The sequence below is a fragment of the Lissotriton helveticus genome, chromosome 1_1, assembly GCF_964261635.1.
Source record: "Lissotriton helveticus chromosome 1_1, aLisHel1.1, whole genome shotgun sequence".
Classification (NCBI taxonomy): Eukaryota; Metazoa; Chordata; class Amphibia; order Caudata; family Salamandridae; genus Lissotriton; species Lissotriton helveticus.
The window spans coordinates 926,821,340-926,835,250 of NC_136057.1; the positions used below are offsets into that span (position 1 = coordinate 926,821,340).

A 13,911-nucleotide genomic window follows, 5' to 3' on the forward strand; every position below is an offset into this window, starting at 1 on the left:
ATAAAAGTTTATCAAAAAGAAATAAAAGTAGTGCAGGTCGCCTACTATGAAGGCATTATCACCTCGGCCACTAACACTCCCAGAGAAGTTTTTCAGGTAGCTTAGAATCTCATAGCACTCTCAAAATATGAGCTAGCCCTAGAAGCCTCTTCAAAACTCTGTAACGCACTTGCAGAGTTTTTCCAGGGGACAATTAAAAAACTTTATACCACATTCCCCCAACCCTCCTGCCCGAGTGATCTGGCAGATACCAAACTGGTCGCAAGCTATCCAGAGTTCGTGCTCAAAGAAGTCCCAGTCATGAAACTCAATAAACTGACAGAAATTTTTGCTCAAATAAAATCAGGCTCCCCTTTATAGCCAGCTCCTCCTTATATCCTACACAAAGTGGGAAATGCGATCCTTCCCAGTATCCTGGGAATGGTAAATTTGTCCTTGTCCTCAGGATTTGTTCCAGGTTCGTGGAAACACGCAATGGTCAAGGCTCTATTAAAAAAGCTGAGCCTCGACCCAGCAGATTTGGGCAATTATCACCCAATCTCGCTGCTGCCTGAAATTCCAAAAACTCTGGAAAAATATGTGAACTCCACTCTAATTTCCTGGAGAATTGTGATCTCCTGCATGCAATTTAGGCGGGGTTCTGTCCTAATCACGGAACTGTGACCACCCTTCTGGCTGTGGTTGAGGACTCCAAGCAGATCTTGGATCAAGGAGGAGCAGTTGCCATCATCCACCTGGATCTAAGCTCGGCCTTCGACATAGTCAACTTTTCCATCTTGGTGGAGAGACTTAAGAGACTGGGGCTCCAAGATAAGGCGATCTCTTGGATACAATCTTACCTTGATAAGAGAACTTTTCAAGTTTTTTCCGGGGACGTCTCTTCTGAGAAATTGTAACTCAACTGTGGAGTCCCGCAGGGCTCTTCACTTAGCCCCACACTTTTTAATGTTTACATGTGGCCAGTGGCCGACATTGTACTACCTCACAACATCAAAATTGTGACCTATGCTGATGATACACAGCTGGTCATAACTCTTATTGGGGCACGCAACTTCCCCATGGACTTTTAGATTTGCCTAGATGCCGCCTGGATGGAGCACTCCTGTCTTCGACTCAACGGAGGTAAAACCGAACTCATGCTCCTAGGTAACCACTCTAACTTCGACCTTGGCCAGATTTGGCCAAAGTGCCATGGCCCCCCTCCAATGCCCAAAACTAAGATAAAGAGCCTGGGTGTTTGGTTAGACAATGCTCTCAAGTTTGACCACCAATCAGTGAAGGGTACAGGGGTTTGCTTTGGGATACTTAGATCCCTTCGGAAAATTCTTCCGCTGCTGCCAATGAACGCTAACCAAATCATGGTCCAAGCATTAGTTTTATCACGTCTGGATTATCCTAACTCCCTTTATTCGGGTGCTCCCAAGGCAACATTAAGAAAACTCCAAGTGCAGAATTATGCTGCCAGGATGCTTCTTGGCATACCTAAATCCCAGTCAACCAAGCCAGCTTTAAAAGCCTTGCACTGGCTACCTTTTCCGGAAAGAATACAATTTAAGGCCCTATGTCTTGCCCATAAGAGTGTATGGGGAACGGGCCCGGAAATCAACATATCCCTCATCACACCCTATCGGCCCTCGACGGAGCTTCGCTCTGTTATCCTCAATCTGGTAGTTGTCCCCAAAATTAGAAGGACAAGACGTGGAAGAAGATCCTTTGCTTATAATTTGTCAAAGCTCTGGAATTCCTTGCCTCTACATATTCGCGCTGAAGCCTTTATCTTGCCTTTTTGTAAACTCTTAAAACTTGGCTCTTCCAACAAATAGCCCCATAATTCCTAATGGTTGTCTGCCTGATTGGTAGCGCTGAGAGGCCCGAGGGTAGCTATGCGCTATATAAATGCGTAATAAATAAATAAAATAAAGTTACAGCTGTTCAAAGTTAAGCTAGGAATGTAGTCACAGCAGTAGCCATAACAGCAAAGAATTGTAGACACCCATAAAGGAGTAGGTGACGGGAAATTACAGTCAGCAGTAACTTACAGCGAATGGGATAAGGGGCAAGGAAAAAGATAGTCGCTGAACAAATATCCTGGACCAGTCTGGACAGCGTAAAGCTCTCAGAGTGTGCTATAAAAACGCAAGTGTGTCGAGGAAAAATTAACATCTAATTAGGAACACATATATTATAAACAAAAAACACATGTATCAATCCAAGCTGATGTTAAGTCATCTCAAGCCAATGAAATTAGACCGTTTAGTGGTCTGCTGCTTCTTTCTCTATTCCCTCGGTAAACGTACAAAGTTGGCAAGGTGCTAGTCAAAAGGCATCTACTTAGTTGCTAAAATTGATGTGCATTAGATTCATTCTGAGTTCCTAGGAGCACCCGGCAGTCTAAACTATTAGCTATTCAAAACTCCTCTGTGTGACAGTGAATTATTCTAAAGCGGAAACATTCTAGCTGTAACTTCACTAAATGATGTCATGGGATTCATATTTTTATGTAGGCACCATTGTTTTAGTATACTGTTTAGCTTTCATTATTGTGAATATTTGGTAGCTAAAATCTGACTATATATGATGAGAACATGTAGCTTAGGAAGGAAAGAAATATATTTTTAAAGTCAACACATTCTACCAAGATGACATGTCTAATGAAGTCAAAACGTGAATTATTTTTTTAATACAACATAGTTCAGCATCTGCTAAAATCGGTTATTTATTTAAAAAGGAAATTTAAAGTAAAGAAAAAGAAAAGGTAGAGGAATTAAAGGAGGCCTAGTCTGACCTGGCAATGTAATTACAATAGAAATGAGTGCTTACTACAAAACGTTCTGCAACACCTTATTTTGAACGTTTTAGAAAAGGCATGTTTTCTTATATTTTATTCTCTTAAGCATTCTCAGGTTAATATATTGTGCAAATTAGGACACTTATGTTATGCAAAATGTTCCTGCTCTATCAATCCCTCCATCTAATGGTTATCTTCACCATTACACAAGTTTGTTTCCCATGTGAGTTCATTTCAGGAGACACTCTCATAATCAGTTGAATCTTGTCTCTTTCTTTTCAGACCTCTAAATTTCAGTGATTTCATGTAATCATCATTCATTATTCCCCTTAATCCTAAATCCTTTTCATATAACTTTCTTTGTATTCTTTCCTGTTTTGCATAAAATACATCTACAACTCGTAATGAAATATTAAGCTAAGCCCTATTATTATTATCGCATTAGTATAGCCTTCAAAATCCCATTCCCTGCTGTTGAAAACCAGTTTCCATTTGTTTGCACTCCCTTCACAAAACTTTCAAAAACACTTCATGTAGTTCAGGTTCTAAACCTAAAATGTTCTTTGCATACCCTTCTATTTCCCTACTTCCATCAGGTATGTATGTGCAACAGTGGGTTAGCTTCAACATTCTACAGACGCCACCCTTCTTGGCAAGCAAGATATCTAGTGTAAGCCAGTCTTGGAGTACTATAGACCTTATAGCAATTAGCTCACTGTTTATAAGCAACGCTCCAGATGTACTTGTTGTCATTTTATCAACAACGGTGGCTAACTTTCTAATCTTTTCGCCATTTAAAATTACACCTGCTGTTGATGTATGTTTTTTACATTATGACAAAAACGAAATAAAAAAATATTAAAATAAAAAAATGACACCTGCAGGTGGAACTATTGCTCCAAATATGTCTCCTACTAGACCTGTTGCAGTTTCAGCATTTCGTTTTTGTGTGTGTGTTGGAGTCATTGTTAATGCGTCTAAGCTTTTCACATGATACATCTTAGGAATTAGTATGCCTAAATAACAAATACCTTCCCAATCAGCTGGCAACAAGAAATAAGCATTTAGTCCATAAATATGATAGACCCCCAGGAATTGCGTTCTCTTCCCCCTGTAAGATTTGCCAATTTCTCCCTGTTAGTTCAAATGTGTGTTTGCAACTACTGATCGCTGCCGTCTAGTTAGCTTGGTTGTCCTGCTTCTGTAAAGGCAAATGTTCCCTTTGTGCCAGCTTTCGAATCTCAAATTAGGGTAGACCATCATTTTTCCAAAGGCATTTTCTTCTTTCTACCAAGCAGTTTCTAAAACGTCACTACTTTTATCACTAGTTCATGTTATGTTTGTATATCTTTCCTCTAAAGCCATTATGTATGTTTTCTCCACAGGCCGCATTAATCATGTTAAATCATTTTGATGAGCTTGAACACTATCTATAGCCTGTGCGAGAAGAAATAATACCAGGCTGTCTCCATTTTTTTGTTATGGGTGTAAATTCATGCTTTCTACCAAAGGAAAGCTAGAGAGTATCAAATCATAGAATACAAATACGTGAAATGTCCTCTTCTTTAAACTAAGGAAAGTAGAATGCTACATGAAACAGCATAAGACAAAGGCATGTGGTAGTATGTTACTTCTGCACAAACATAACAGTCTTTGGCATCCATAGAATTAGTGCATTCCTGAACTAACCTAGAGAAAACATTAGTAGAGAAATCATCTTTCTTATTGCTCACAAAGGAATATTTAAAGTGATCTTCTAAGCTTAGGTATGTATGCAGCTTAGGAGAGTTCTTTGTTTTGTTCTCTGTCTCAGGGTGTTAAGTAAATTTGTATTAGCACTATGAAAATCATTACTACTTTTATTCTAAAAATTTAACACATGATATATTTACACTTATTTCTAATGCAACATATTTCTCATTGTGTCAGTTTCACGCTTCTTGAGTTTAACAGCTTGTTTCTCTTTTATTTCTTTTTATTTCCTCTTTCTCTGGTTTAGTCCTTTTAAATTTCAAGTGTTAGACTTGGCTTTTTCAGCGGGTTTACCCCAAGACTTTTTGCTTTTTGGCCTCCTGTCTTTGACCCTGTGTTTGTCGGTTTTAGGACCCTGGGCACTTTACCACTGCTATTCATTGCTAAAGTCCATATGCTCTCCAGCTAAATTATGTTATGGATTGCTGATTCCATGGTTGGCATATTTGATTTGCTGGTAAATCCCTAGTACAGTGCACCATGTGTGCCCAGGGCCTGCAAATCAAATGCTGCTTGTGGGCCTGCAGCACTGCTTGTGCCACCTACATAAGCAGCCTGTAAATGTAACTCAGACCTGCCACTGCAGTGTCTGTGCAAAGTTTGGTACTGCCATGTCGACCTGGCAAGTGCACCCACTTGCCAGGTTCTAAGCTACCCTTTTCCTACATATACGTCACCCCTAGAGTAGGCCCAAGGTACCCTTGTGGGCAGGACACTGTGTAAGTTAAAGGTAGGACATGTACTGGTGTGTGTGACATGTCCTGGTAGTGAATTACAGTGTTTAGTTTTTCACTATGGAAAGGCTATCTGTCCCATAGGATAGAATGGGAGGTTACTTATAACATCTTATAAGCATAACTTCCCATTGGGACAAGTTATGAAAATGGAGTTTAGTTTGCCTGGACTCAGAACATAAAAATGCACCTTTTAGTAATCATGATTTTTATGTTCCGATTTTGAAAACACCACTTTTAGTAAGTAGGTATTTTCTTGCTTAGCCATGCTGTGTGCCTCTGTGGGGTTTGTGGATTGACTGTCTGGCTTTGGAGTGAAAGGGGCTGGGGATGTGCATTCTCCTCAGACAGCCACTGGGGGGCTATCAAGGTGTGCCTGGATGAGTCAGGGCTGGGCTGAATAGACCTGGGCTGCATTTAGAGTAGTGGGAGGAGATTTCCTTGCACCTGAATGGGCCTGGTTGACCCTTGACAATGCTTTGTCCACCTCCTGCTGGGAAGCTGGACCAGAGAGGACAGAACTGGTTTGGGCTAAGCACAGACACTCTCTGCTCAAAAGAACAAAGAGAAACAGAGTATAAACATTGGGTGACAAATGCAAAAAGAAAAATTGATGGGCAGAATGAAGAACAATGTCATACATTCACCCCAGTACAGAGATCTGGGCCTAAAGCCATAGTTTTTTTGCACACCATGCCATTCCAGTTTGGACCCAGCCATATGCAAATCAGTCTTAGCCCTGCGCCCAATGGGAAGAGTCCAGCCCGAACTGCCAGGCCAGGTCCTCCCTGGAATGGAAACAAGCATCCGAGGAACGGTTTCGGGCTTTCAGCCCTCATCAGCCAAGTAAAGCTTGCCTCCTGTTGGAAGTCTCAGGGTCATAGAAGACTTCAGAGAACTTGCTGGAATCAAGGAACCCGCCAAGAAGAACTGCTGGAAGAGCTGCCAGGAGGATTACTACCCCTTTGCTGTGTTGTCACTTTGTTGGGTTGGCCTGCAGTGGCTGCTTCTGCCTTGGGCAGTGAAAGGACTGGACTGAACTGTCTCTAACTTGTTGCTGATTATCTCCAAGGGCTTGTAACTGAGCTTGCCTCCTGTTCATGAAGTCTCAGAGACAGCAAAGAACTCACTCACCTCTGGACACCGTGGATTTCAGTTGTCGCAAAGGGCAAAAAGCAGCCGACTCCGTCTCTGGCTCCATGTCCTGTAGGCACTGTAGAGGGCACCGCTGCATCTCGCACAGCAACGTTGGTCTCACTGACGCCGTTGTCATTGAGCCACTCCTTGCACCATGTCGGCACCGCACTCCGCACCCCCTCCTTCACCTTGCCACCCTGGCCTCACCAACACTATTGCTGCTCTTCAACCGGCTCCATCACCTGCACCGTGATCTGTCAGCCCCGCATCGAGCCCTAACCCATTTCGCACCACAGCCCTGGTCTCACCGACCCCGCTGGACCACCGTCACCGAGCCACACCTGAGGACATCACATGGTGCACCGCTACACATCGCAAGCGTAACGGTTGCCACATCCGACCGCAATGAAATAGTTACTGTTTACGAGTCTGTCGACCCTACCACTGACCCACTCCGACGTGGTCAGCAGAAACTGTTGGATTCTGTTCTTTTCAGTATCGCGGTAGCATCGAACGGAGCTACCAACTTCAAGGAGCTGCGTTTTTAAAGTTATTCTTGCAAAGTTCATATTTTTAAGTACTGTATGTTGGATATTTGTCTTTTTGGTCTTGTTTGGATATATAAAAATATTGGATATTTTTCTAAACTGGTGTGGTGTCCTTTTGTAATGTTTTCACTATATTACTGTTGGCTATGTTCAAATGCTTTACGCACTGCCTTTGAGATAAGCCTGACTGCTCGTGCCAAGCTATCAAGGGGGTGAGCTATCAAGGGGTTATTTTTGCAGTGTAACTCCCTTACCCTGACTAGGAATAAGGGTCCATACTTGGACAAGCTGCCTACTTCTGCCAACTAGAGACCCCCATTTCTAACATTCAGTTACTAATTAGACAATCCTTAACTTTACTCCGTTTTCTTTTAAAATGTTATCTCTACTATTCTACTGCTCACTGGGGACTAGCTTGATCTGCTGTAAAATAAAAGATTTAAATAATAGAGGATTATCAGTACAATTCATTTGATCAATGAGTTCTAAAAGGTCTCTCCTTTTTGCTCTTTCAATTTGTTTCCCCTCGCATTTTTCAGATTGTCTTCAAGGGGGCTCTAGCAGTTCAGGGTTCACTTGTTCTCGCTAATTGTGCTCTTGTTTTTATAGCTCATATCTGTTCAAACTACAGCTAGGTGTTTCTTGGCTGATCCTAGTGGGGTGGTTGCATATCGGTACCACCCTGTCCCCAAGTTACCATTTCCTCCCCAATGCCACTAAACTCACTAGATAGGCTGCTACAGAGGGCTATAGGTGTGGTAACCACTGAAATAGAGGTGACCCAGAGGCGCTTGTCACTAACTCCAGATATTTTACGCCCGGTGTCTGAGGCATCCACTTCTCAAGTTTTCGCCCCTGTGTCTACATCTACGGCAATTGAGTCCTTCCCATCCCCACGCCAAGAAGTTCCACCAAATCCAGTAACTCACAAAGGCGGAACTGTCACCAGTATCCCAAAGAATGGGAAGCGCAAACAAGCAAGTGGGGCAGGGGGGACCAAAAGAAAGAAAATCATTGTGCCAAGACCTAGTGTTGAGGATCTAGTTAACCCAGCGGGAACAGTAGGACACCTCACCAACACTCGAACAGACACAGACTGTCCATCTTGGGTGTGGAATCTGTTAGCGGACCTACAGAGCCAATTGAGAGCCATTGTGAAGGAAGAACTTGCCCCTCTAATAGATAGCATGGATAAAGTGGTAACAATGGGGCACAACAGGCAAACAAACACTAGTGTAAACAACACCCAAGTTCTAGTGAGGGGGAAAGATTTATAGTTGTCAAACAGAAAGTGCAGGTCCGACTTCCTCAGATAAGCCTGGTGCACAGAGGGATGTAGTCCCTAACAGCTTGAAGAAAACCAACTTAATGGTAGCACAGGGTCTAGACCTCAATAGAGGGATGCCTAGTGTGTGTAGACTAAAAGCGAAATCCTTCACTGGGTACTCTCATTGTTCAAGAGGTTTCCCATCAGAATTCCAACCTGTACCGCCCTACATCATTTGGGAATCTGGTAAAGGGCACACAGAGAGTGACCCAATATATGATTTAGCGAGATCATACCTTTCGTTTTCTATGTCCCAATGTATTTGGATATGAGTTGGGTATCAGGTTGTATCTGACCAGCAGTGCTAAATAGTGAATACAAAGTGTAACACAAGGAATGAAAAAGTGTGGATAAAATTGGGTATAGGAAGGAAAAATGAAGTTTAATTAAGGCCTTCCATTCCCAACATTAAAACCAGTGCTAAAGGTAGTGTCAACAAATAACTACCTTGACAGGTGTAATGGTCATGGTCGACATGTTTCTGCAGTTTTACCTTGGGCCCATAGGTCACCTACTGCTTCATCAGGACCTTCTCTGCTACTGCTTCATTCAGTGAACAAACATAAATGGGAAGTGCAATAATACTTATCACTATAAATCTCCTATTGGCGAGATCCCAGGAAATCACAGTATACCACACACCAATATAAAAGAAAAGAAAGAAAAAGAACTAATTAGCTCATTTTTCTCATGCAGCAAAGGGTCAAAATTTATATCATACTTTGGCTGCTCATTTATTCATGACAATCACAAGGTTGTGAGACCGTACATCATGTTCTCTGAGTCTAAGTAACATGAGAGCGAAGACATCTTTTATGTGAAATACACTCACCCATTGATCTGGAGAATGTTGCCCCACCTCACCCGGCATCAGCGCAGGTATAATGGAGCCCCGCTCTAAGTGGGCAAAACATAAACATAATTGAAGGTCAGGGGAAGCACTAGAAGGCTGAGTAGAGCCAAAGTATTATGCTTTTGCTGTTATAAACGAGAACGAAATATCAGAAAAATTAAAAAATTAAGAAATCAATCAGTCACCATCGTTTGAATGCGTTATTGTATAACCATCTCTCTCATTCAAAACTATTTTCTTTCAATCTACAAGCGCTAGAATGGCCGACAGTCAATCCTGCTGATGCCTCTACCGTGTTAGATACATCTAGTGCCTTATGCATTATGGAAGTCAGGTAGGCAAAATACAATGTATGGAAATCACGAGCGTATGCCTCTAGCTCGTGTCTATGGTAAACTGATATGCACTAAAGACAGGTTGTGGCCCCATTTCTTAAAAGGCTTGATGTATACTCTTATCAAGTCAAGCCCGCTAATGGGAGCACAGGGCGTATTATGCTGACGGTCCCCGCAAATAATTAAAAGATGCGTGCACGCCTTCATAGCGGCGCATATGGCGTATGAGGCTGACGGTCCCGCAAATAATTAAATAGATGCACGCATTCAAGGCGGCGCATTTCTGAGACGCCGCGTTCGAAAATCTGCAAAAGCCTAGCGCAGCATGACTCACCTGGCCGTCGGTACTCCGGACGTCCCTCTGGGCTGTCTGTGGGAGGTACCGACGGCACACGAATGCTTGCTTTTACCATTTCCGACTGCACTCGAATGCAGTCGGCGCTGCTCATTGACGTCATGGCGCCATAGCGTGCTTATGGGAAATGTAGTTGTATGGCTATTAGGGTCTCGCTCGGTGAGCGGAAAGTAAATGACTTATTACAAAAGTGAAGAAGACCTTTAATAGGATTGTTATTAAAAACATCTTCCAGTACATTTCAGAAATTTTTCAGTACATTTCAGATATTATATTTATTTAACAATTCGTTAGAAAAAGTCTGGGAGGTGCGGTGTGATCACGCTAGATTATTTGTCATGATTCCACTATTGCGCCACCTTACTTGGTCCCGAGATTTCAACAGTATTTAGCTGTTGTTCTTAGATGGCCACAGTGACATATCTAGTATAATAACAGAGTGTATTATGATGGATACATAAAACGGCAAAAGGACCTCCTCGGTAGCATCATAGAGACATCCATGGAATGTCTTCATTCAGCCCCTGTTTGTCCGTTTGAAGTCTATACACCCATTTCTGTTCGCGTTTGAACAGAAAAGTTTTGGTGTCAGTTATATGCGAAGGTATGAGTGGCTGCTCTAGTACCGTCCAGTGTACATCTATGGGTGTGTGTTTGGCTTCCAGAAAATGGTTGGTGAGTCTAGTGGACTGTCTTGAGCACCGAATGGAGCTCTTGTGTTCGCTGATGCGTGTCTTCACCTTACGGGTAGTCATACCCACGTACCTTTTGTTGCATGGGCACGTGATAAGATAAATAAGGTTGGAGCTGTTGCAATTGGTGAATCTGCGTTGCTCCCAGGGACGGTCAGTGCCGATATCTATCGTGTGTGATCTTATGGTGTTAGGACAGGCAGTACAATTGCCACAGGGATGGTGTCCGGTGGCTGCTGGCATATCCCACAACGTCCCTAGGGCACGTGGTAACTCGCCTTTAGGCCGAGTGTGGACCAATTTGTCTTTCAGGTTGAGTCCCCTTTTAAAAGCAAATAATGGAGCTGGTATGGAATCAGATCCTGTATTCAGGATGCTCCAGTGTTTTTTCACTATTTTTTTAATCTGGTTGGACTGCGTAGTGAATGTGCTCACAAAAGTTAACCAATGGGTGAGTGTATTTCACATAAAAGATGTCTTCGCTCTCATGTTACTTAGACTCAGAGAACATGATGTACGGTCTCACAACCTTGTGATTGTCATGAATAAATGAGCAGCCAAAGTATGATATAAATTTTGACCCTTTGCTGCATGAGAAAAATGAGCTAATTAGTTCTTTTTCTTTCTTTTCTTTTATATTGGTGTGTGATATACTGTGATTTCCTGGGATCTCGCCAATAGGAGATTTATAGTGATAAGTATTATTGCACTTCCCATTTATGTTTGTTCACTGAATGAAGCAGTAGCAGAGAAGGTCCTGATGAAGCAGTAGGTGACCTATGGGCCCAAGGTAAAACTTCAGAAACATGTCGACCATGACCATTACACCTGTCAAGGTAGTTATTTGTTGACACTACCTTTAGCACTGGTTTTAATGTTGGGAATGGAAGGCCTTAATTAAACTTCATTTTTCCTTCCTATACCCAATTTTATCCACACTTTTTCATTCCTTTTGTTACACTTTGGATTCACTATTTAGCACTGCTGGTCAGATACAACCTGATACCCAACTCAAATCCAAATACATTGGGACATAGAAAACGAAAGGTATGATCTCGCTAAATCATACATTGGGTCACTCTCTGTGTGCCCTTTACCAGATTCCCAAATGATGTAGGGCGGTACAGGTTGGAATTCTGATGGGTAACCTCTTGAACACTGAGAGTACCCAGTGAAGGATTTCGCTTTTAGTCTACACACACTAGGCATCCCTCTGTTGAGGTCTAGACCCTATGCTACCATTAAGTTGGTTTTCTGTATGTTTTGGGGCTGTAGCACTGTTGGTCGTTAAATAACCCCAGACCCCCTTTTGTATGATTATCGTCCCTAACAGCTTACCAGGTTCCAGCTGGGTAGATGGCCATAGTAACCAGATAGTTAAACCAATTGTGACCTGTATAGAAAGGCCAGGTACCCAGCAGGCCCAAGATTACAGTATTGTCACTGGCCCCAGGAGCTCTAATAATGGGAAAAACAACACAGCATTCCACAAGAGGGGTTCTAACAAAAATAGCTCCACTCAAACAGGGTCTATGGAAAGCAGAGAAGGGTTGCGTGTCAAGGAGGGTACAGCAAGAAGGCCTGAAGCAGGGATTCTGCCCACTATAAATTTACCCCCAGCTTCACTTCTGTATGTCATTATATTGACAGGAGTACCAGAAATTAAAAATGGTCGGAGGGAAACACAACTGGACCTCGGGAAAAAATGCCTTTTCTGTTTGGCAAGGTACAGGCAGTTCCCTTATGACAGGGCAGGGGAGATCTTAATGGCTCGTAGAGTTGGCTGGGTGGGAAAGAGACAAAAAACAATGCAAGGGGATTGTGTAGTTATTAATTTTATAAATCCCCTGACCGTTCACACCCTAGTATGCAGGAATCCTTGCCCCCCGGAACCACCTACAGGGGCTAGGGTCTATCCATTGGACTACTTTTACTCCCACTGTCATATTCAACCTAGGGTCCACAATACTAGCAATGTTGGTGGGTGGCCACAGGAACATCAAGAAGTGGGCCCACCCCCTAGACCCTTGCTATTCAATATGCCAGTAACAAATAGATTCAGGGCTCTGAGAAGTGTGGCTCACTGGTTAGAGGAGGCAGACCCGGACGCTGAGATCAGACCCGGGACCAGGGTTTAATTCCCGACGCGGCGGGGTCTTGAGCCCAAAATGTCCACTGACTCGGTAATTCTCGCTTCGGTGCCTACTCGAATCACAGGTTCACACTCTGCAACTCTGGGCAATAGCTTGCTTAATCTCCACTACGGCCCCCCGCGGCGGGATGCCTGGCTTTCACCTTGGGGATACCCAGTAGGGGCTATCTCACAGGGAAAAACCAGGACGGGTTCCCAATGCAAAGCGCTTTGAGACCTGGCGGTGATATTGCGCTATATAAAAACCCATCCATCCATCCATCCAGGGCTCTAGAAGAGGTGGAGTGACACGCAATGACAGGGGAGCCAACCCCTGGATCCAGGTGTTCGGGTCTGGGAGGCAGATCTAATGCTCCTGAAAACTGTAACACAACAGATGGTCACTGGTGCAATTGGGACACAGGTAGAGTTGCTTGCAATACCAGCTGGCCCAGCCCCTGCCCCGCCAACCATTAGTTTACTCAGGGAAGGTGTTCCCATTGATGTAGCAGAAGTTTTTCCCCTGGCCAAGCTTGGGGATACCCAACTTCCTAACACTTATATGCTTGATGCCCCTTTTGACAACTGTAACCCAGGCAACAAGCTGAGGGTTCTATCCTGGAACATTTCCGGCCTAAAAGCAAATTGCACTGCCCAGATTGGGGGCTTTTTGTGGAACAATATGAATTGTGCATGTTTCAGGAAACTTGGGCAAGGGAAGAAATTGTAAGGGCGGGGCTTGCAACATTCAATGTGCACACCATTTCAGGGGGAAGAGGCAGACCATCTGGGAGCTTATGTATTTGGGTCGCCACGCACCTGCGCTGTACAGTGGAACAGTTGAATCCCCTGTCTAACGACATCCAGTGTGTCGTACTTACTTTCTCTCCCAAATTGAAAATAGCCTTTATCAATCTCTATTCTGGACCCGTAAACCTCAGTCACAAAGCTCCAACCTTCGTCCAATTGAACACCTTCATCGCTACAGTACCCACAAATATGTGGTTGATTATAGGGGGTGATTTTAACTGTCAATTTGAGCCCTTTGCTGATCCCACTGATACAGTCCCCAGAAAGGAGGATCCTTTCCTGACTAATTCCTGACCTTCAAATTCCACAGATTAAGGATTGGACCCCGCTGGCACTCCAGATCAACTCAGTCACACTGACCCATTCCCTGAGAGCGTGTAATGGCCGTACCAAATCAGACATACCAGGGAAGTTATTTTTCAATAGAATAGGCCAAACCTCCCTGATGG

At 43.4% G+C, this 13,911-nt stretch overlaps 1 protein-coding gene across 8 annotated transcripts in view; it reads right to left on the reverse strand.

Moving 5' to 3' along the window:
* SAXO6 (stabilizer of axonemal microtubules 6) overlaps positions 1 to 9,891 on the reverse strand; it is a 541,049-nt gene extending 531,158 nt beyond the window's left edge. For 3 of the 8 annotated variants that reach the window (XM_078676550.1, XM_078676515.1, XM_078676523.1), the window contains exons 1-2: positions 9,809 to 9,879; positions 9,119 to 9,183 (exon numbers count right to left, since the gene is read on the reverse strand). In XM_078676550.1, the coding sequence (XP_078532676.1) occupies positions 9,119 to 9,157 (39 nt within the window). In that variant the 5' untranslated portion in view covers positions 9,158 to 9,183; positions 9,809 to 9,879. Of the gene's footprint in view, positions 1 to 8,733; positions 8,889 to 9,118; positions 9,184 to 9,808 lie in introns of those variants that run through there. The other 5 variants (XM_078676490.1, XM_078676481.1, XM_078676559.1 and 2 more) reach the window with 4 other exon arrangements.
* Positions 9,892 to 13,911: the final 4,020 nt, after the last annotated feature.